This window comes from Ostrea edulis, chromosome 3 (genome assembly GCF_947568905.1).
Source record: "Ostrea edulis chromosome 3, xbOstEdul1.1, whole genome shotgun sequence".
NCBI classification, from domain to species: Eukaryota; Metazoa; Mollusca; class Bivalvia; order Ostreida; family Ostreidae; genus Ostrea; species Ostrea edulis.
In genome coordinates this window covers 90,495,317-90,520,749 of record NC_079166.1, presented here as the reverse complement: position 1 = coordinate 90,520,749, position 25,433 = coordinate 90,495,317, and the positions used below count along the sequence as shown (strand labels likewise).

The 25,433-nt window shown below is 33.2% G+C and overlaps 3 protein-coding genes across 4 annotated transcripts in view; 1 reads left to right on the top strand and 2 right to left on the bottom strand.

Moving 5' to 3' along the window:
- Positions 1–143: 143 nt before the first annotated feature.
- LOC125682831 (uromodulin-like) lies at positions 144–8,011 on the bottom strand. Its single transcript, XM_048923422.2, has 11 exons — positions 7,307–8,011; positions 6,883–6,943; positions 6,328–6,354; positions 5,934–6,125; positions 4,851–5,015; positions 4,518–4,610; positions 4,229–4,420; positions 3,868–4,032; positions 3,743–3,790; positions 3,513–3,642; positions 144–2,160 (listed from the first exon to the last, which is right to left on the bottom strand). The coding sequence occupies exons 2-11, from the start codon at positions 6,929–6,931 to the stop codon at positions 2,031–2,033; spliced, it is 1,191 nt and encodes a 396-aa protein (XP_048779379.2). The 5' UTR covers positions 6,932–6,943; positions 7,307–8,011; the 3' UTR covers positions 144–2,030.
- Positions 8,012–9,548: 1,537 nt separating this feature from the next.
- LOC125674304 (oncoprotein-induced transcript 3 protein-like) lies at positions 9,549–11,656 on the bottom strand. Its single transcript, XM_048911440.2, has 8 exons — positions 11,483–11,656; positions 11,298–11,376; positions 11,182–11,211; positions 10,880–11,065; positions 10,572–10,736; positions 10,218–10,301; positions 9,999–10,098; positions 9,549–9,807 (listed from the first exon to the last, which is right to left on the bottom strand). Exons 2-8 carry the CDS (start codon positions 11,353–11,355, stop codon positions 9,630–9,632), a joined length of 801 nt encoding a protein of 266 aa, XP_048767397.2. The 5' UTR covers positions 11,356–11,376; positions 11,483–11,656; the 3' UTR covers positions 9,549–9,629.
- An 8,768-nt stretch (positions 11,657–20,424) lies between these two features.
- Positions 20,425–25,433, top strand: part of LOC125674295 (von Willebrand factor D and EGF domain-containing protein-like) — a 28,131-nt gene continuing 23,122 nt past the window's right edge. Inside the window, exon 1 of one of the 2 annotated variants that reach the window (XM_048911422.2) lies at positions 20,425–20,454. The gene's annotated coding sequence lies outside the window, so the exon portion shown is untranslated. Of the gene's footprint in view, positions 20,455–24,590; positions 24,666–25,433 lie in introns of those variants that run through there. The other variant, XM_048911421.2, reaches the window with a different exon arrangement.

Genomic DNA, 25,433 nt, shown 5'->3' with positions numbered 1-25,433 from the left:
AAACGTCAGACGGTTATATTACTATGATCTTAAAGAGGTTAACACCCGACATTTGAAGAAATGTCAATTTTTGGCAAGTGTATTTTAATTTCTACGTTGGAGGAGAATTATGAAATTGAAAAGAAAACATTGGGTTGAAATGCTTGTTATTCATAAAACTTTATTTGTCTGTTTGTGTCAACAAGATATAAGCAAACCAAATCAATCATTACATGAAATAGATATATAATCATTTTTGCACTTGAGATACGAAAAAAATCATGATATCAAATATAAGAGTCTAAAAAGGTATATTAGGAGTAATGTCAATTTCTTGAATTTCACATAAATTTCAATGTATTGTCTTAAAATTTGAAATGGAACACAAAATTAGGGGTCGAAGACAAAATTTATAAAATATTGGCGAAAATACTGAATTTTTATACAAAATTTCGAGTAAATACAATTAAACTTTTGTAAGAATCGGTGTTCTGTTTGGAAAATGCATCAACCAAGTTAATAAATTACAAAATTTGATCTAGTTCTAAGCACGGTTGGGGTCCATTACATTGAAATGCCATTAATGAAATTATAATTACTTTGCTATTCTTTTTTAATTAGATTAGATTACAATTACTCATTTTTAGAGCATGTAATTAATTAAATTACGATTACTTTGCAAAAGAAATTAATCAAATTATAAATTACCTTATCAAACTTTATTAGGAAACTAGTGGTAAATTAGATAATCATGGTGTATGAATGATAACACATTTACAAATTTATCTCAGACTACTGCTTCGTTCGACTATTACATTTGATGATCATCAGTTTCTTGAAGGTGCTATCATTTAAACAGCATATGTCATTCCGATAAACTTTGCCCACGACACTCTGGGATGTCAAAATACTTGAAAACTGGAGTTCTACTAGACATCTTCCTTGATCAGGAACATTCAAGAATGATATGACTTTGCCAATTATGGGAATTCTTTTTATAGCATTTAAATTACCTGGGACTCTAAGAACAATACAGAAAGCCTGATTTCACCGTTTCAATTTTGTCAGTGAGATTTGATCAGCTGAAAACCACATGTACTTCCCTTTGAAAGAAAGATACAGAAAAGAGAGAGAGAGAGAGAGAGAGAGAGAGAGAGAGAGAGAGAGAGAGAGAGAGAGAGAGAGAGAGAGAGAGAGAGAGAGAGATCTTTACAAACAACAATGTATACTGACTGTGATATTTGTACAGACCAAGCTTCAATTTCACTTACAAGTGCAGTGAATTTGATGAGCTTATATAAAGACAAACTACCGACAGAAAGAAAGAGAGGGGATAATTTGGTTTTAAATACACACAATAAACAATCTACTCAAGTATCGCATAGAGTTAAGCAATATTGCAATAATATCATGCTAAACAATATCATGGTCCTGGATTGTAATTGAAATTAATTGTAATTAAAAGTAATAAAAACGTAATTGAATTACATGGTGTTTTCCTCAGGTAACTAATTAAATTACAATCACTTGTAATTAAAAAAATCTTCAATTACAAATTACATCCAATTGCTTCAAAAACTGTAATTAATTACAATTAATTACAATTATTTTTTCAATTACCCCAACCCTGGTTCCAAGTCTCACCTACTTGTATCATAAATTATAAAACTGAAATACACGTATAGGAGTATAAAAATAGAAGATGTATTAGATGAAACAGAAACTGCAATATCACGCAGATTTAGCACTTTTTGATTAATCAATCCTTCCACCAAAAATATAGTCCCTGCAAAACCCTATCAAAATTTGAATTGACACAATTTTTTCACTGGATAGGGTTCCGTAATAGATATGTAATATGTTTGCACCAGTTGGATCAGTATTGAACCAGAAACTAGTTAGTTGTAGCATCCTGCGCAGATGTTCTCAAAAGAAAACTTCCTTGATTTCTTAAATCTACAAATCATGTAATGATTTCTTGAAAAGAACGAGAAATATTTAAAAGAACATTTAATAAGATTGTAGGTGATCTGGGCCTTCCTCATCTGTACCTAAGGATGATAAGCCGGAGGGGGGCTTGAGCGGTCTTCCTTTTCCCGTGAGTACACTGGATTTTCTATAGCTGGTCCTCTACCTTCTTTTACTATATTGATATTAACTGTCGATCCTAGTTTAGTTTTCCTGCGAGAAATAAAAGTTGTTAAAATAATAAAGTACTAAATCCATGAAAGATTCTCTCATTATACAGTAACTGAATCAATGTTCAATAATGTGGATCTTGGTCATTTTTACCATAAACAAAAACATTAACCATGATAGTGTGTATTTGTAAATGAAGCTCTATAACATACACATACACTAAAGGAATTGTACATCAAAAAATGTAAAGAGACATGAATAGCATTCAATTTTAGTATGTGTATTTGATGAATTTGAAACAATTCCTTCATACAATATGTTGGAAAATGAAATGGTAATGGACATATCCCCCACACAATATTCGTCGTCTAAAAAACATATTGCAACATTGGAAACAGGTTTGATTTTTTGCATACGAACCAACGAAAGATGAAGATAACGAATGGTGATCAATCTCATATCTCCTATAAGCAATACAAAATAAAAAGTTGGGCATACACGGACCCATAGATATACCGGAGGTGAGATCAGGTACCTAGGAGGAGTAAGCCTCCCATGTTGACCGGTTACACCCGCCTTGAGCCCTATATATTAATCAAGTAAACATTATCCGTATTCAAAATCGGTGAGCCGAGAACAGCCTAACATTCGGTAGAAAATAAGTCAGATAGCATGTGACCCAATCACAGACTATAATGGCAAACTAGATCGTTATCACGACCATCTAATTTGCAAAATGCTGCTTTTAAACGAGACTGTTGAATCCCCTCCATCATCAACTTGTTTGTCAGTAGCCTGCTTCGATTTCAAAACAGATCATACACAGAACAAGCACTTGCGCATATCGAATACATATATAAGTATAATGCAGAAGTGGACGACTCTGTGGTGCCTTTTATTTCGAGTTCACAGGGATATATCGAATCGATATATCACTGAAATTATAATTGTTAATAGATAAAACGTCGTCGATAGATCTAAAATTTCGAATTGAAGGCCACAGCAAGAAATTTCCTCTTCTCAAATTGAAGTGTTTGAATAAATTCTGCTTCATATGAATACAAAAACATATAATGATATAACTTATGTCCGTTTCTTTATACTATATACTGTTTGGGATTGAAAATATAATTCAACAAATACAAACCAACTACTCTAAACAGACATAAGCTAAACGCATTGGCTCTGATACAAAGCTAAATTGCGTCAACCGTAAAAGGCTTTTCAACGACAATCATTCAACAGAATTTCACCCATTTTAGTCCGTGTTCTGCTTTTTCAAACTAGATCAAATTTACTCCATCTTCTTTCACATCTTTTCTAATTTTGATAAATATAGCAAGAATTTCAAAGGAAAATCCATGTATTGCTTTCATATATTGTGATTTACAAACCTCACTAAACATTTCTTAATGTTTATAGCCTTCCTATTGATGAACAACATTATAACGAATATCAATGCCACAACTCCCAGTATGAGGCCCAGAATAATCTCAATGTTGGTATGTCTGTGATTGTTGTCTTCTGTAAGAAATTCATTCGAATTAGCTTGTATTAGTTTTAATATCAATAACTATCCCATATATTACATAATCAATGTAATGAATGATGTGTAAATTAATACCGTGGGGGTCAGGTTTCTTGGTATCCTCATCACCACACACTCCGTCACCTGTGGATTAAAAAGTCAAACAGATATTGCGATGTCACTGAAAGTTAAGTCCAGCGATGTAGATGTAAATATCTTACCAAAACAATATCGAGATGGACAAGTATTGAGGCTTTTCAAACAGTAAGCCGTATATTGGCCACAATTCTTAATCTTGATGTCGTATGACGTCGAACAGCAATTGTCGTAGCCTTTCTGACAAGCCTTTCTTGTGACCACACCGTCCGAAGTGCTGGGTATTGTTCCTGTAAAAACAACAACGGATTGCTTGCTGACAAGTCAAGAAAAGCAGCTTTCAACGTTTAATGTGGATAATTGTAATAACAATTGATGGTGATTGTATATTCTTAAGAAAGTTTGATTTTCTTATTTTTTAGCCAATGATTGTTTTCATTATATATGTGGATATCCTGTAAAATATTATGAATAGTTTGTATTCACCATTAAGCCACACCGGGTAAACTGTCCCACAGCCTAAGAGACTAGGACATTGAGTCAACATTGGAGAGTCGTGTTTGTACCAGCCTTGACCCAGGTGGTTATCACAGTAAGAATCCTCTGTTTTGTATTCACACTGCATTGAACGGTCCTTGGGTTGTGCTAATGTTTGAAGATTGCTTTCGATGCAAGGGTCTGTAAAAGTACAGATAGTTTAGATATTTGTTAGTTTGTAGCTTGCAGTGGGGTGTAGTAATATATTCAATCAACATTTTATTACCATATCGCCTACCTTCAGAACAGGTTGTTGGTGGGGCAGCAGTCGTCGGTTCGGGAGTTGTTGTCGTTCCAACAGTGGTCGGAACTTCACAAGAACCTTGCTCTCCTTTTCAGGTTAACCGTGTTAGAAGACAGTGAAGAATGAAAACCTCATAGTATGTGTTTCTGATCGTTTGGCTATATTAAAATCAATTACACTACTTCCCAATTATGTTTTTTGCTATCATTTATCGTTATTGGCAGCATATCAGAAAATATCTAAACTTCGCATTGCTACATCTCATTAGTAGTACGTAAGCGAAGCGTGTGTAAGGTTTTATATCCGGTTTAGGAATAATTATCTTACCGAAACAGTATCTTTCTGAGCATGAATCAAGAGCCCCCAGACAATAGGCATAGAAGGATCCACAGTTTATTATTTTGACGTCAACTTCTCTTGAACAACACGAAGAAAAACCGACTTTACATGCCTTTACATCAACAATACCCTCAGCTTCGGTCGGTACAGAACCTTTGAATAAGATTTAATACAATTATGTTTCAATATTAAAACGAGCAGAGATCAATCTCATAAACGCCTTAGATATAAAACATTGCACGAAGACCAAACCCGAACCTTTGGGAACATCAGAGGTGGGATCAGGTGCTTACGAGAAGTAAGCATCCCCTGTTAACTCGTCACAGCCAATTTGATCAGCTTTTTACTACGGATGTTTACCTGATCAAGATATAGAGTTCATGGTGCGTGTGACCAGTAGACAGGGGATATATACTCCTCCTAGGCACCTAATTCCACCTATGGTATATCCAAGGGTCCGTGTTTACCAAACTATTTATTTTTTGTATTGTTTATATGAGATGTGAGATTGATCACTGTTCGTTATCTTCACCTTGCATCACTGTATATATAAATGTTCATTCTTAAAATATATTGTCAAATCTTGGTGGTATATTCCTATTCAATTCATCTAAGTGGTCACGTGGGTGTGACCGATGAGAAATTGATCACCATCCCCATCTTCATCATCGTATCATTATTATTGTGAACAATATCCACAATACTCTTCCAGTTGCTCGTGCCTCGTTGAACAATATTGATAAATCATTTGTGAATTCTACTACTTCAGATTGATCAATTAAAACAGTGTATAATTAAGTTATATTTGGCGAAAAATTTGTTTTATTTTAATTGCGATGGTTGAAATATAAATTTCTCGAGTTATTTCCATAATAGGACACTGTGTTTTGTTATATCATGAGATGTGTATATCTATTTTTCGTTAGTACATCATTAAAATACATGGTGTGTCTAGATGAAATATCTAGCTTTTTATGTATATTCAAAATATTTTAATTTACACTAAACAATTTATGGCCTAAATCTAATAGTATAAGTGAACACAATTCTAGAAAACGTCCGTATTATTACCATTCAACCAAACAGGATAGAGCGCGCCACAGCTCAGAAGATTTGGACATTCCGTCAACATGGCGTCCTCCACTCGATACCAGTCTGGGGTAATATAACGATCGCATAGCCCGTATTTGGGGTCATACTGACAGATTTCAAACCTTGCGTAAGGTTCAAAGAATGTAGATGCATTGGCATGTGCACAGGGATCTAAAATTAGTAAATCCATTCTGAATGAAGCTTTAAAAGAAAACAAATAAACTTCCAAGATGGATTTTTTTCCATCATAGTCGATCAACTCACATAGGAATCACCATGCAAACATTATGTTTGAATTTATACATTAGATAGAGAGTATCATTAATACATTTTATGAAAGTTTAAAACATTGTTTTAGATTCTAAGTTAATACCTGCTACGTTGCAGTAGTAAGCAGCTTCTGAAATATAGAAATGCAATGTAATACAATTGCTAAAATCAGTATAGAAATCTATGAATATAAGAAGTCCACTATTTTTCGCGAGTTTTAAAATTGAAAAACTCATCGTCTAATAATCTTATTTAACTCAAAACTAATGTATCTTTGATACTGAATTTGCCTCACGTAATCTAAATAAATAAGCTTTGAAAAAGTGCTGAATACATATAGAATTTTTAAAACCTCTACTTAAAGAACTACAATTAGTAAAAATAAAGTCAAAGATGAAAATGTATTTAAATAATACAATCATTTCTTCCATCGTTCCGCGAGTATGAGAAAGAACATTTCACAAAAATCTACCTATCATTACAGTGCATGACGACAAGCAAATTCAATTTAACAACTAAATATAATGATGCACGACCATTTATAAGTTTACCCCAGGTCAGTGATAAAGGACTTAAATATTCCTATATACAAATTAATGAAGAACATATTTTCGACCTTCGGCAAAACTACAAAACGTAACAAAACCCGAGTACCTACCGGCAATATTGCAGATGAGAACGACGATTAACAGCGATAGCATTGTCATTCTGGCTGTCACCTTTAAAATAGAAGAAAACATCACTATTTCTTAATCTACAAAACGGTGGCCAAGGTATTTTTTCAATATCCATTATAGAACACAGGATTTACGATGTAAATGTAAACTGAACTCCAATAGTTTTACTGATTCAAAGTAGCAATTAATTATTTACAATATAAATGTAAAATGAAGTCTAAGAGTTTTACTGATTCAGAATAGCAATTAAAATAACAGTATAGAAACATAAAAGGAATCAGATCTTCTTCAGCAAAACAAAATGTATTAAAATAAAACAAACGAAAAACAAACACACAAAATAGATAAAAAGTGTCCGTTTCTTCTATTTCAACTTCAAATCATATAAATTAAAAAATACTCTACCTTTAAAAAAATCTTTAAACCGTCCGCACCATTATCTCTCGCGTTCGTAATTACGTTACGGTAGTAAATGTATGGAATACTCTACCTAAGAGTCAGACGTACGAGGTCACACGTGATTCGTCGCGTGCGCGCCCACTGAGCTGGAGATGATTGACATTTAAATCAGGATCCCTGTCATTGGGAAAACCATTTCGGATTTGACAATTAGTTTCGTTTAAATAGTGGCAATTTTATTGCATGGCACATAGAAATTTAACTCTGGTATACTCATTGTATCATAGTACTTTGGTGCCAAGAATTCCTATGCGAAATTTTAGATTCGGCAATGCTTTATCGGGAATGCATTAATTACCTTTACTTTATCAATTCAAATATATTTTCAATCTATCTCGCACTAAGTATGGTAAATATTATTTTAACGTATTACAATTCTTGCAAAATATCCATGCATAAACATTCAAATTTTTCTGTCTATTTTTTTTAATTTCACTGATTATTCACTTTCATTCAAGTGTAATTTGATCGTTTAAAATTGAGGAACATGTATTCGTTTCAAATACAACTTAGACGTTTAATGCTAGTTTTAATATTCGTTTCTATACATTTAAATACCGCATTATCTAATTAAGACAATTATCCTAAAGCGCTTTACATATAAAACATTGAAAACAAACAATCAAACCAAAGAACAATAAATACATAGAAAAGGGCATAATGAAATCATACTAAAACGGTTTTTTCACTGCTGTATACATAAATAATTACAGATTACATGCAAGTGTTTAGCTTGCTTTTGAAAAATACTATGAATCCCCCCCTTAACTATTCTGGTCAATAAGACTTCAATATCCACCATATGCATGGAATCATAATCAACAACTTGTAGTTTCTACTTTCCGAAAAAAGACGTAAAGTTTTTTTTATTGATCCTCTTGTGTGCACAAGGGTGCGTGTTTGATTTTCTATACCTAATATGGTACTCCTTTCAGGATTTATAAGTGATCAGTTTTTGTTGTCTTCACCTTTCCCTTTCGGGCCGCTTTTGATACTATATATGTCGGTGTATCTGGGTATTGACGACTGGTTTTCTATACCAGTGTTTCAGGGCGGGGACGATTATTGTTTATGTCGGTGTCTCTGGGTGCATTTTGAGTGAAAAAAATAACTTATTGTATTTTGTGAGTAATTGCGAAGAAAACAACTGTGTATCATCACTGTTCGTTATCTTCACCTTGCATCTGTACATCGTCCTGTTTTGGTATTTGTAAACACGTTTTCATGTTTAGTTTTAAATCCCCAGCATTAGTTTTTAATTGATATCCATACTGTAGAGAACTAAAATGTCCTGCCGTCGGTCTGTTCGATATCTGTTTTTCATTTCTTCTATCAAAGGTGAAGATAACGAACAGTGATCAATATCATAACTCCTACAAACAATACAAAAAAGATAGTTGGGCAAACACGGACCCCTGAACACACCAGAGGTGGGATTAGGTGCCTAGGAGGAGTTAAGCATCCCCTCTTGACCGGTCACCCCCGCCATATCTGTTTGATGAACTGTTTTACCATATAGTTAGGGGTATTTTTATTGATGGTAATTTATACTTCCTTCCTCTTTTGTGGAATGCTACGCATTATTTTGAAATAACGTCAATTTCCGAATATAGTTGTAACATACGAATTGTGTATTTTGGGATACCTTTTTTTCATCAACACGTAAGTAATCATTAATCATACATAGAGGACGTAGAATTATCCTTCAGTTGTTGCACATAAATGATGTGTTCCGTCTTTTAATAGAGGCTTATTTCAATACATCCCATTCGATGATGCAAAATAGACATAAATTTCACATCAATTCGATCAATGGAATAAGAACCCTTCAATATTTGCAAACATATTTCATATTATTTAATCAATGAATTTGTAGTGATACTTCAATTTCAATGTACCCTTTACATTTCAGTGTGAGAGGCTTTCGGTATAAACTTTCCATATAGGCATGTGTCAATCGTCTGTCTACCAATTCATCGGTTGTATTATTATGTCCAAGATGCAAGATAGATAATAGATATAATTGGTAAAATGGCCGAGTGCAGTCCCTATGAACTAGCTTTAACAAAGTAGGAATATACTATACAAGCATATAGGGGAATCAAAATCTGCGCACATCCATCCAATGGCTGTGCAGATTTTTCAATAAACAAATTGAAATGATAGAATAGTAACATTCACACATAACTAAAGATTTTCTACATCGCATTTTATTTTTAATTTGTAATTCGTCATTTGTAATCTACTCGTGTGCATGTATAGATTGTTTTCAGGAATGTTCAAATTGTACATCTGGTGTAGTTTTATTGCAGTCAGTATTTTGTAGAGTATTTGGTTTATTTATCACATTTTGACTTGGATCTCCCGGAAAAGTATCGGCAGCTATCTTCTGATTTTCATTCTGATCTGTAACATCTGCACATATCCTTTGTTTCACATTTTTCATCCTGCAATTAATACAGAGTCTGTTTTGTATCATTTAGTGTATGATTGCGATAATGGACCCAATGTCAGTCTTTGTAGGATATTATGTCGTGTCTTCACGTTATGAATTTGATATTCAGTTAGGGATATATTACGTACATATCTTAGAATCATATATGAAACTGAACAGAGGAATGTTAAAAGATGTACATACTTTAGAAAATAAAAGGCGGCTTTCAGAAAGACCATGTACACTCCACAGATGAATATGGTCACCGATACCGAAATCAAAACTATGTACTTTGTTTCCAAATCTGTAAAATCCCAAATGTAAATTACATAGAATAATATTCTTCACATATCATAAAACACATATTTTCTCATGTTCTTCGCAAGATAACTTTCTCTCATGATTCTAAAACAGAGATAAAACCTTTGCTTTCCTGGCCTTGTTCTGTATTAATCTGTGTTGTTTGCACATTTGCTGTTGTAGGATATTCACATGATCCGTTTGTACCTTAGATTAGAGAAACTATGAAATTCATAAAAAACTGACGTACATATCTAAACTTTCAAATAATGAGGATACTTACAAGCTATCATGAATAGCAAGCAGTAATTACATCGCCTGTTGTATAACTCGTTACACAAAACCAACTGCATGTATTTTGTCATGAAATCGATGTCTTCAACAACAATATGTATATATATATATATATATATATATATATATATATATATATATATATATAGTTTTATAGAAGCCAATTAACCATCATTCTCTCACCGAAACAGACTCTCTCCGGACACCCATCTAAAGCAGGAAGACAGTAAGAATAAAACGTTCCACAGTTCTTAATCTGGATGTCGTACTGTCCCACACAGCAGTCTGAGAACCCGGTTTTACATAGGGTCTTTGTGACAATAGGATCCCCAACATTGGGCAGTGAATCTGTTATCAAATAAGTTGCTTTCGATATGATTATTAAATGAAGTCAATATTTTTCTTTCTGTAATTAAGTAAATTTGACTTCTATGCATAATTAACGAGGATCAACCTACGCGTAAGTTTGTTGTACTGAAAGAAAGCATTACCGTTTAGCCAGACAGGATAGATGGCGCCACAGCTGTTGAGATTGGGACACTGATCCAGTATTGAGTCGTTTGCTCTGTACCATCCAGGCGTTATATATCTATCACATGGGGAGTATTGACTGTCATGTGGACAGTTCTGGGTTCGGGCGTAAGACTCGAATAACGTGTCAGAAGATGTGCATGGATCTAAAATCATACATTATTGATGTAAATATTCACTACATGAAACCTCTATATCTACACAGTGAATCACAATGACGGTGGAGATGGTCACCTCCTTTTTCCAAAGAGTTTCGAGTTACCTGGTGATGTGCTGCAGTAGTACGTGGTATCTGTAACAAAGAAAGAGACGATGCTAACGAGGACCCTTCCACGAATCAAAATGTGATTAAAAAGCCATTTCAAGACTCGTCCCTACCTGTGGAATGTATAAGTATACTTAGTATGAAGCCAAACAAGGACTCTAACCACGCCATGTTTTGTGTCTTCGTGTCATTCTAGGAAGTAAAAAAAATCTTTAAAAGAACCGTCTTTACGATAACGAAATGTTGGGTGTAACAATTCATTACAGGGCGTAAAAGAATGAGAAAGAATATAACTTACCTATATTTGTTAAAACAATGTTAATATCCAATTCAGTAATCCTCAAAATTAACTGGTCTATTACAAATAGTTCGGAGTTCTCAGAAAGACCTGTGGTTTCTGCGAATCCGCTTTGTTTATGTATTGACTTCCTATATACGAAATGGGCTTTAACGCGATCAACAATCACGGAGTCTAATATTTCACGTATGCGATTTAAACTCCAGACTTGACATTGCTTCGCTTGCAAGGTTTTTTGGGGTCAATTAACAAGTGCCGATTACATCCTATAACCTGGTGTCTGTTACACTAAGACATGTAAACATTCCTTAGAAGTGCACATCTTTATAGAAAGCATATTAGCAATTTGATTTATCCTATCGATATAATCGATATTCATTCAAATTTAGGGAATTTATTGCTGAAAATAATAACACAAGATTGATTGTTAAAATACCGTATTTCATGTATACTATCATACTTACTCCTTCTAGACAACAGGACCCTTATTCACACAAAATCTTATGACCAAGCTGAAAAATATAATTCTATCTGATAATCAACTACCAATCACAAGGTCATAAGTATATATTCTACTTTGATAAACCATGGATGTACTTTACATATTAATTAATAAAATCTACAAGAGATGAAAAATAAGAAAATTACAGTGTTTGTAATTTTTCATCTTAGTCGTAGGCTATTTTGTGAATAGGTGCCCTGATCTTTCAAGTTTTCCTGGTTTGTCCTGTTTTTGAATTTGTATTCTTTATAGAATTGATGAAATTATGTATTGAACAAGTCCGCGTTTGCCCTTCTCCTAATGTTGTATTTTGTATGAGACTTATGATTGGTCATTTTCCCTTCTCCTAATGCTGTATTTTGTATGAGACTTATGATTGGTCATTGTCCCTTCTCCTAATGTTGTACTTTGTATGAGACTTATGATTGGTCATTGTCCCTTCTCCTAATGTTGTACTTTGTATGAGACTTATGATTGGTCATTGTTCCTTCTCCTAATGTTGTATTTTGTATGAGACTAATGATTGGTCATTGTCCCTTCTCCTAATGTTGTACTTTGTATGAGACTTATGATTGGTCATTGTTCATTATCTTCACTTGCTCGCTGTTCGTTATTTTTACCATTTTGATTTTCAGACTCACTTTCTCACAAATGTACAATAAAGTACTGATGATTCTTTCTAGTTTGGCGCTATGATATCACGTATTTCATTTTACGGATGATTTTCTCTATTAGAAATGATTAACGATGCCTGCTTCATTTACACAAGTTGTTTGATTTCTACAGATACGCGTTTCATTACACTATATTACATAATTTGAACACAGACACTTTTTTCACTTTGGACATTCAATGAGGCTGTTGGAATATCTCTTATATCAACATATTTGCTAATAGCTACCTTGATTTAAGAATCACTGTGAAAGGTGAAGATAGCGTACAGTGATCAATCTCATAACTGCTATAAGCAATACAAAATAGAAAGTTGAGAAAACACGGACCCCTGCATATACCAGAGGTGGGATCAGGTGCCTAGGAGGAGTAAGCATCCCCTGTCAACCGGTCACACCCGCCGTGAGCCCTATATCTTGATCAGGTAAACAGAGTTATCCGTAGTGAAAATCGGTATGTCAAGAACGGCCTAACAATCGGTATGAAACACGTTAGACAGCATTTGACACAATGATAGGTTTTATTGGCAAATTAGATCGTTATAACTTCCATACAATTTGCGAAAAGCAAACTTTAAACTAGACTGTACGAAGCCCTTCGCCATCAACTTGTTTGTCAGTAGCCTGCTTCGATTTAAAATCTGACCATGTAGAACACTCTCCCACCTATCGAATCCGTTGAGATACAGCAACCCATCTACAGGTGATGATGAAACATGACTGCATAGATATGGAAAGTAGACAACGGAGAAAGAGACATTTTGGGGGATTTTCATACAGCTCAATTGTTAGTTTGCCGTCGACGTCTATTTGCAATAAAACTTTCACCGGTATAAAGGAAATATGGGAGTCTCTGGTGTCTTTCAACTTGATTTTGAGGTAGATGGGATCGACATTCATGTATAAATGAAAGTGAATATTGTTACTAGTTGTTGGTGTATCTAAATCTCGAGTTGAATGCTAGAGCAAAATATCCCTTTTCATGTAGAGCCTTTTGGCTAAACGATACATACATTCAATACCTACTTAGTTTTATGATCATGGTTTCCATTATATATATATATATATATATATATATATATATATATATATATATATATATATAGTGGAGCCTCGGTAATCCGGACGCCATTAATCCGGACGCTTCACCTTCCGTACGATTTTTCTAGGAAACGGAATTTTTATACATTATTTTGCATCATTAATCCGGATATTCGCGTTCCGGATCCGGACGGTCACTTTTTACTACAAAACGTTGTAGTGCATTGAAAATTGTACCGTTAATCCGGACGGTAATTTCGTTTAGGGAAGGTCTGTGTCGGACAATTTTAGCAAGGCGTAAATTATAAAGAAAACAAGCCAAACTGTCTAATTTAAGCGTTTACCTGTACCCTGTCAACACCTCCCTTTAATTAGGTGGTGTGTGATGATATGTCAATTAGATAGCACGTGCCGATCGAGACATTGTATTGCCAAATTTCGCACATAAGATTTTTATTGTGTGTAGTGTTGAATTTTGTAAATAAATCTGTAGCATATTATTTTATAGTCTTGATCAATAGTCTAATAGTATCAATGCAAGGTGAAGATAACGAACAGTGATCAATCTCATAACTCCTACAAGCAATACAAAATAGATAATTGGGCAAACATCGACCCCTGGACACACCAGAGGTGGGATCAGGTGCCTAGGAGGAGTAAGCATCCCCTGTTAAATTGAACATCATGCCGTAATGATATTTTTTTTACTACTATACATATCAGTTGTACTGATTCGTAAATTGATATCGGTTTATTCAAATCTAAAGAGTGTAGATTATACTTTTAGATTCTGGATTTTATACTGTTGATTGGCGTGAAATATACATGTATGTTCATGCAGATGTATACGTAGTAAGTTTTTAACGTTTAGAATGTCACGCATGTAGAATGTACCTGTGTACGATTGGATCTTGTTACGATGTTGTAGAGCTTTATTGCTTTCGAATTTTTAAACTCTGAGTAGTAGTGAGAAAATTACCATTTTAAGGAAAATGACAATTAAATTTTGTATGTACCCATAATGTTAGTTTTACCCGAGTTTTGTTCCGTTATTATCGCATCATGAAAATAATAGGTGCGCGTGGCTAGATCAAAGCAGTAGTAGGTCTTCATATTACGAGCTTAAATGATTTTGTTCTCTCGATATTTTCTTGTATAATTATAGAATAAGAAATATAAACTCTGGCAGATTGAATTTTGGTTAAGGAATGTTGTCAACTGACATGATACATGTAATCACGAAATTCTTATATTCTTATATTAACTTTGGACGATGAAGATTGTTTTAACAGACCGTCGAACCCGTGAATCGTGACAGATGGAAATTACCGGCCTCTTTAAGAAGTAAAAGTGTGATGAAATGTTTGAAGTGTAAATGATTATGTTAGTTACTAATGATTTATTTACTTATAGTTACTTAAAGTGCTTCATTATTTGTTTTAGTGCATACGGTACACAGTTTTGTATATTTATTTGAAGGGCTCATACATATGCACAATGTAAGCACAGGCAAATACCCTGAGCACGTACATTAAATTTTAGAGCTTTGAAATACATGTAAATGTTAACATTATCATAATTTATTTACTAATGCAAATGGTCAAATTCCATTATAGAATGTGTTTAATTCATCATGCATCAATAAAGTAGGCATATATTGGTTACTTTTGTAAAGATAGAACATATGCGATTCAATTATCCGGACGCTTCATTTATCCGGACGATTTTGCTGGAAACCAAAGTGTCCGGATTAACGAGGCTTCACTGTGTATATATATATATATATATATATATATATATATATATATAGACATTATTTGTCGAAATGCGCATCTGGTGCATCAAAATTGGTACCGTATAAGTTTTACATATATATATGCATCTCTCTCTCTCTCTCTCTCTCTCTCTCTCTCTACTCTCTCTCTCTCTCTCTCTCTCTCTCTATATATATATATATATATATATATATATATATATATATATATATATATATATACCCACCTTATTTGATTGCAGGCAGCCCTATTTCAATATTTCATTATGTCTTTGTGGGGGTTCAGATTGCATAATCATACCTATGTGATACATTTGTTCTTGTACTTTTGTTTTCGACTCATTCTGACCCCCACTAGCTATTATGTTATATAACTTCGTCATTTTTAGAATATACGACATTTTTTTCAATTCACATTACTGTCCTGTTTTCACTGCCTTTATTAAGTAACAAGCACAGACTACTTGGCATGTCGTATTAACTAAGGAACAGGAGTATGTAACTATGGTAGGTAGATAGTGACTTTTATGTAACGTGTTAATTGTGTATGTTCTATTGTTATTTAGGATAAGTAAAATATGGTAAATATATGTTTTGGATCAGCTCTTTGGACGAATAAGGCATGTCCTAATTCGCTCCACTTTTAACATTGATTGGCAAGCCTAAAGACCAAAAACATGTAGTCTGCGTTGTAAATACGTTTGTAGATTAGTGTAGTTGTAGTGCTAGATGTATTTATATGTAGTTTTTGTTATTATGCTCTGTTGATATTGACCACATTATGTAATTGTTTTCGTTTGTCCTGAAGAAGGGTCCCGAAAATTTGACAATCTCGTTGTTCGTGTCGTTGGTCATTTTAGTGCTTTGTATAATTTTTTGTATTTGACCTTGTATCCATGTTGTGGATCCGACACTTTGAGGTATCGGGTGTTGTTGGAGCTTTAGTGCTTTTATATATATATATATATATATATATATATATATATATATATATATATATATATATAGCAATGACCTCTTAAATGATGAAGTTCATAACTGCCCTGAGCGATGAAATATTTAATATAAAACACAGAATATTTCACTTTTATTTGGATACCTATTTCCGTGGTTAAACTTACAACCTCCGGAAACAAATATCCTAGCAGCATGTATCCAGCTCACTAGACCGCTCGACCATTTAGGCAAGTCTAAAAACTTTCGATGACGATGGAATTATCGCCACGCTGTCACACACTACACGGTCATTGAGAATGGAAATGGGATACAGTTATTTAATATACATTTAAGAGCATCATACATGATACACATTGCATTTGAAATATTTTATATAAATTACAGAAATAGTAATGAACTCTTAAATGAAAAATATGACAGCACTGTCATTGAAATCATGTTATCTACTCTTTCGCACTTGACCAATCAAGTGACGGTTTTCGCTACCATGAAAATTTTGAAGATCTGATTTAAATTACTTAATTCCCAATGACCTCTATGTTTCAGCATGTGCTTAATTTGGCTACTTTCGTTTTTAAGGCGTATTTTCAATTGATTTTGATGGTTATTCTGCAATTCTTCCATTCATGAGGAAGAACATTTTACACAACAGATTTTTAAGTCTATGCATTCAATTTGAATGCCGATAAAGAAATATTTTTATCAATTAATCAACCTCTTTCTCTGTAAAAACAGAGGTGGTTTTAAATAGTATATCAATTATCAAAGCATGGTATCAAGTATTATCTGGATCCCCTTGGGGTTTTGACTTTCAACATTGAAGATTGACATTATCAAAACCATCATGTAGTACATGCAGCGATTCTGTTCTTCGTCTTTTGTTTGAATTATTTAGACCGTTGATGTTTAAAACTTTTGGCACTGAATGAAGTGTTACAAGAATTATTTTGACGTCACAATTAGTTTTAGAATTCCAATGACTGTCAAAAATATTATGAATTTGACAACAATATTTCAACGAATGTAATTGATATATTTCGAGTGTTTCATCAGCAATTTTCAAATGAAATAAAGCATAATGTTGATTAGATAATACATATTTTATAAGGACAATCACTGTTCATAATTTTCTCTATATGCTGATCTGAGACTCGTTTCTCATTGAAACTTTACGCCCCCAGCAATACAGAGTCAGAATTTCATTCAATCATGCCCAAGTAATAAAAAGTGGAAAAACAAACTTTATCCTGATGACAAACCTAGATATGTATAGATTTATGTATTTATGGCACATTGTATCATCATCTACAAAAAATACACTGCTATATAACGAGCCATTTATTTTACAACATACACGTATCATCTAGACAGTTCGAATTTGTGTAGAAAATAACATATAAGGATTGTTTATTTATAACTCGGAAGGGAAATATTTTACTGTACACATTTTAGAAATAATATTAGTGAAAAATGCAGATTAGAGAAGTAATATTAGCGAAAATTGCAGATTACAGCAATAATATAAGTGAAAAGACAGATTGTAGAAATGATATTAGTGAAAAGTGCAGATTGTAGAAATAAAATTAGTGAAAAGTTACTTTTTCTAATTTAATTTTAAAAACGCATCTATTTCTGTATCATTGGTTGAATAGAAAATGTTGAATTATAAAGTATTTTTATATCACAGGCGCATGTTTTCTTTGAAGGACAAGGTACGGTTTTGGTAAAAATCTGCCCTGTCCTGGAAACTCACAAAATCGCCGGGAAGAATTAGGCCTAAACCGTACCTACTTCTTTCCCACCCTCCAGATGCTAACGACTGAACGGGAAAATACTAAATCAAGACACCATTGTTAACTGTGATTATGAAATGATATTATTGATCCAATAGGACATGTTGAATATTTAATTTATCACGGTCGTTGTGCATTTTCTTTAAATGCCCTGAAAACATGCCTTAACTCTGATTGTCAAATGCAAAAACGGTGTAGATTTAATCTAGCAGGCAAATGTTCAGATCGGTGTATACAATGGCTACAATCAGAAGCAATGACACAGAAACTACACTTGTAAGAATCAGGTTTTTAAATACAAAGACCTAGAGAAATACTGATAAATCAATCAAATTACGAAGTGTTTCCGAAAATAAAGTTGTAAATAGTGAACTAAGATTGATTATGTGAATATGAGATTGAACACTGTTCGTTATCTTCAATTTTCATCCATTCTCTTTTTTACCCTCTAGTCTATACTAGATTTCTTATTCATAATTTTTAAATAAAGTGACTGAAATGATTAATTTTAAAATATCTCTTTTTCTATTAGTTTCTTAATTTAAAAAAAAACTATTCTGTTTCCATTGAAACACTCGTAGATCTGTCAAACGTGTTTGCATGTTGCGCTACATTTTCCAAAGAATTGAGCTGAATGCTTATCTCTCGATTTCTTGAAAGATGAAACGTCCATTACAAATGGTATTTGACATTATTCGCGAAGTTATCTACTTAATTTTGCTATCTACTTCACGTAATTTTATTAATGATTAAATTCAATACCGATGCATATAACAAATGTAATAATTCTATGTTTTCGTTTTTGACACGGCGGGTGTGACCGGTCAACAGGGGATGCTTACTCCTCCTAGGCACCTGATCCCACCTCTGGTGTGTCCAGGGTCCGTGTTTGCCCAACTATCTATTTTGTATTGCTTGTAGGAGTTATGAGATTGATCACTGTTTGTTATCTTCACCTTGCATTGTAATCTATGACGTCGGGTTAGAAAAAAAGACGCTTTTGATATATGGCCGTCGTATTAAAAAAAAGAGGCTTTATTTGTTAATCTAAAGATGCAGAAATAAGTATATATCATTGAATTCTGCAGACTCTAGGCTTCTAACCTAGTTAAATCTTTTGGAGATTAAAAACGCGGAATATTTAGGCCGGAAATGTATCTGAAATTATTCATAATACCGCTGATAACAATACACAAAAAATGTCCCCTTTCCTACAGTACTAGAAATATAACCTCGATGCTTCTGCCAATGGTTAAGACAACCTTGAGATATATAGACTGATTACCTTTGTCTTTAAACCAACACATCAGTTTCTTCTCTGCTCACTGTCAGTTTAAAATTTCTTAATCTACTAAATCAGTAACGATACCATAGGTATATCGTTCAATGTCTGTGCAGTTCAAGCCCAGTAGCATGCATTAGCGACACCAGCAAGAGATAAATGTTTCTAATTTCATTTCTAAAATTGACAAAGTAAATACACCAGTGGTGACGTATCATTCCTCATTAGAAACAAACAAAGTGGCTGCACAACTAAAAGATGAAAGTAACAGAAGATTTTAAGACATATATTGAATTTCATTGTTAAACGTCTTCGTCCTGGAAAGTACAGGGTCTTGTGGGCATCATCATACTTGATAAAATATCATACACAATTTGAGTCAATAATTCTGTTGTATACAAAATGGAAACCACGTTATATGCATTCAGGAAATTAACATCAATCATGGGTGTCTTTCTGTTTGGATTGATTGGATATTGTTTTACGTCCCTCTCGAGGATATTTCACTCATATGGAGACGTATCTATTTTGAAGATTGGAAAGCAATCATGTATTTTCGCATATGCATACAGTAACATTCCGTAAAGCTAAGTATTTACTACAAAAATCATAGATCTCGGGAAAAGTTAAAGTGGTGTGCAATAAGAATCGAAAGAATAAATTTACAGGATTTCCACTGGAGATTCCACTTGAGGTATATGTAGATACATGTCCTTGTTTTTCCAGATGTCAGATAATCACACAAGACATCTAGTCCTCCAAAGATAATGAATAATCAATGCATGTCAATTGTAATTGGGGCATCCTACTCTACAACAAGCATCAACGTCAGTAATTCTTGGAATTACTAAACTTCCTCAGAGAACCGTTTAAATATGTTTAAATGTCCTTGCACATTGTGAACTGTGTATGATAGTTCTAGAGAATGTATTCAAGGAGGTGTCATTTAAAGGTAAGCGCAAATTTGGTTAATTCTTATAAAACACATACATAGTCCGGTGAACTACGACATATTTGCGTATGCTTCTTGCAACTTTTACTGTCATGCGAATAACTTTTCCAACTGAAACATCCTTACTGCTTCACGTCTCTCAGTGATCTGACGCATTGATTATCCTGTATTGTTTGAGATTATTGTTTAAGAAAACCTTGATACCCTCTCAGAATGGATATAAAATATAAGAGGGATTTTACAATATCGCATTGGACACATTAAAACATAAGTACCTACCATATATCCATTACCATCCATTTCCAAATCAGATCGTCATAACGACCATAGAATTTCCGAAATGTTGATTTGAAAAATATTCATTGTAACATCAACTTATTTGTCGTAAGCTTGTCTTGATTTCAACATTCATCGTACATGTATTCAATATCGAATGCGCTGCGAGACGTAAACAACATATGCAGGTGAATGGGGTAAAACCTCAGTTTTGTCTATTCTTAGTTACTATGCTAACCTCAGTTTAGTTTTATTTTATGTCTTTCTTTTTATTGATTTACTGTTCTTTGCTTTAATCTTTTACATGTAACGCGCTTCACATTTTTTTTTCTTGTTGATAAGGTAAAGAGCCATATGAATGTACAGTGATGATAATAATAATAGAATATAGATGCACATTTATGAAAGGTTCACTACAGAAATGCTGAAATCATCCACTTTGTTATAAAGATGTGTTGATACTTTGCAGATAATATCTCTTCTACATAATATCTAAATATAAAGCAGATATGGAAGACCATGTGGTGTCTGTTAAATTGCATCCAGGTCTCTTCATCTGATGAAAGTCTTTATGCTAATTGAAAAAATAATAACTTGAAAAGCAGAATCGTCTGTACTGGTTTTGGCCTTTTGAAACTCCATTGCTTCATTTCAAACGTATTCAAATGTATATTTGCAAACATTAAATTTACATGTTTTTATTTTGAAGTTATTTGATAGAAAGGGTATTCGGTTCAAGCTGATACAGAATAGTTGTTAATAAAAACGTAGGGGAAAGTAAAATGTACTGATGTATTTAGATAATACTATTCTTCAAATGCAGATTAATTTTTCTTAGAGAAATGGAGTGGTTTATCAAGCATTATTTTTTTCATAAATAAAAAATTACAAATGAATGAATGCAAAGAAAACACAAATATAGATGATATAAATAATCTATCTGAACAAACTATCGTAATACAAGTCATTAATTTCTTCATGAATATTCTAACTGTTTTGAAACATAAAAATAAACTACAAATATAGAAAGAAACTTGGGCCTACATATTTCTATAGCATCCACGGGAAACCCTTCCCACAAATTTTGATCCGTTACGAATCACACAGTGTTCTACACACATGTTTTAAGGCATGTAGCAATCCCCTCCCCTCTCCCGCTTTTGACAACGTATGTTCACTGTCAATAGCAATGCTATCATATCAATAAAAATCACTCAATTCAATAAGAAAGACTCTTTTTATCATTCCGTTCAACGTTTTGAAATTAAGGCACTTAAGAAGTTAGTTCCTGAGCTTTTGAGCCTTTTATAAGGACAATCACTGTTCATAATTTTCTCTATCATGCTGATCTGAGACTCGTTTCTCATTGAAACCTTACGCCCCCAGCCATACAGACTCAGAATTTCATTCAATGATACCCATGTAACATAAAGTGCAAAAATAAACCTTATCCTCATGACAAACCTAGATATATATAGAATTATGCATTTATGGCATACCGTATCAACATCTACAAAAATACACTGCTATGTAAAGAGCCATTAATTTTACAACATACACATTTCATCTAGACATTTCGAATTTGTGTATAAACATATCAAGATTGTTTATTTATAACTCAGAAGGGAAAAATTTCAATATCCAAATAGTAGAAATAATATTAGTGAAAAGTGCAGATTGTAGAAATAATGTTAGTGAAAAGTGCAGACTGTATAAATAATATTAGTGAAAAGTTACCTTTTCTAATTTGATTTTAAAAACGCACCTTTTTCTGTATCATTGGTTCAATAGAAAATGTTGAATTATGAAGTATTGTTATATCACAGGCGTATGTTTTCTTTTAAATTTCCTCCCTCTGGATGCTAAAGACTGAACTGGAAAATATTAAATCAAGACACCATCGTTAACTGTGATTATGAAATGATAGTATTGATCCAATAGGACATGTTGAATATTTAATATATCACAGTCATTGTGCATTTTCTTTAAATCACCTGATAACATGCCTTAACTCTGATTGTCAAATGCAAAAGCTGTGCAGATTTCATCTAGCGGCCAAATGTGCAGATCGGTGTATACAATGGTTACAATCAGAATCAATGACACAACAGAACCTACACGTGTAAGAATCAGGTTTTCAAATACAAAGACTTAGAGAAATATTGGTAAATCAATCAAATTACGAAGTGTTGTTAAAGATAAAGTTGTAAATAGTGAACTAAGATCGATTATGTGAATATGAGATTTTCCTCATTAGAACCAAACAAACGCTGTTCGTTATCTTCAATTTTCATCCATTCTCTTTTTTACCCTCTAGTCTATATTATATTTGATATTCATAATATTTAAATAAAGTGACTGACATGATTAATTTTCAAATATCTCTTTTTCTATTAGTTTCGGAATTTAAAAACAAACTATTGTATGTTTCCATTGAAACACTCGTAGATCTGTCTAACGTGTTTGCATGTTGCGTTACATTTTCCAAAGAATTGAGCTGGATGCTTACCTCTCGATTTCTTTAAAGATGAAACGTCCGTTACAAATGGTAACTGAAATTATTCGCGAAGTTATCTACTTAATTTTCCTATCTACTTCATGTTTGTTTTTTTTTTAATGATTAAACTCAATACCAATGCATATAACAAATGTAATAAATGTATTTTTTTATTTATTGACAAATTGTATACTAAGACGTCGGGTTAGAAAAAAGACGCTTTTAATACACGGCCGTCATTTTCAAAACGAGGCTTTATTTTTTAATCTAAAGATACAGAAATAAATTGTATATCATTGACTTCTGCAGACCCTAGACTTCTAACCCAGTTAAGTCTTTCGGAGATTAAAAACGTTAACAATACACAAAAAAGTGTCCCCTTTACTACAGTACTAGAAATGTAACCTCGATGCTTCTGTCAATGGTTTAAGATAACCTTGAGATATACGGACGGATTACATTTGTCTTAAAAACAGCACATCTGTGTATTTTCTACTCATTACAAGTATACAGTTCCTTTAACTAATTAATCATTAACGATATCTTACAGTTGTATCGTTCAATATGTGTGCAGTTCAAGCCCAGTAGCATGCATCAGCGACACTAACAAGAGATAGCTGTTTCCAATTTCATTTCTAAAATTGACAAAGTAAATCCACCAGTGGTGACGGATCATTGCTCATTAGAACCAAACGAAGTGGCTCCACAACTGACAGATGAAAGAAACAGAAGATTTGAAAATATATATTGCGTTTCAGTTTTAAACGTCTTCTTCGTCCTGTAAAGTACAGGACCTTGTGGGCATCATCATACTTGATAAGATATCATACACAATTTGATTCAATAATTGTGCCGTCTACAAAATGGAAACCATGTTATATGCATCCAAGAAATTAACATCAAGCATGGGTGTCTTTCTATTTTAATTGATTGACTATTGTTTTACGTCCCTCTCGAGGATATTTCACTCATATGGAGACGTTTCTATTTTGAAGATTGGAAAGCAATCTTTTGTATTTTCGTATATGCATACAGTAACATTCCGTAAAGCTAAGTATTTACTCGAAAAATCAGAGATCTCGGAAAAGGTGAATGTGGTGTACAATAAGAATCGAAAGAATAAATTTACAGGATTTCCACCGGAGATTCCACTTAAGGTATATATAGATACATGTCCTTGTTTTTCCAGATGTCAGATAATCACACAAGACATCTAGTCCTCCAAAGATAATGAATAATTAATGCATGTCAATTGTAATTGGGGCATCCTACTGTATAAAAAGCATCAACGTCAGTAATTCTTGGAATTACTTCTCTTCCTTAGAGAACTGTTTAAATGTCTTTAAATGTACTGGCATATTGTGTTTAAATCTGTTGGCACATTCTGAACTGTGTATGGTAGTTCTAGAGAATATATTGAGGGATGTGGCATTTAAAGGTAAGTGCCAGTTTGGTTGATTCTTATAAAACACATACATAGTCCGGTGAACTAAGACATATTTGCGTATGATTTTTGCAACTTTTACTGTCATGCGAATAACTTTTCCAACTGAAACATTCTTACTGCTTCGCGTCTCTCAGTGATCTAATGCGTTCATTATCCTGTATTGTTTGAGATTATTGTTTAAGAAAACATTGATACCCTCTCAGAATGGATACAAAATATAAGAGGGATTTTACAATATCGCATTGGACACATTAAAACATAAGTACCTACCATATATCCATTACCATCCATTTCCAAATCAGATCGTCATAACGACCATAGAATTTCCGAAATGCTGACTTGAAACATATCCATTGTAACTTCAACTTATTTGTCGGAAGCTTGTCTTGATTTCAAAATCTTACATCGTACATGTATTCTGTATCGAATGCGCTGAGAGATGTAAACAACATATGCAGGTGAATGGGGAAAACCTTAGTTTTGTCTATTCTTAGTTACTATGTTAACCTCAGTTTAGTTTTATTTTATGTCTTTCTGTTTATTGATTTATTGTTCTTTGATTTATTTTTTACATGTAACGCGCTTGAAGGTTATTTTGTTGAGAAGATAAAGCGCTATTTGAATGTACAGTAATAATAATGATAATAGAACATACCTACATAATTATGAAAAGAAATGTTAAAGTCTTCCCGTTTGTTATAAAGATGTGTTGATACTTTGCAGCAAATATATATGTTACATAATATGCTAATATAAAGC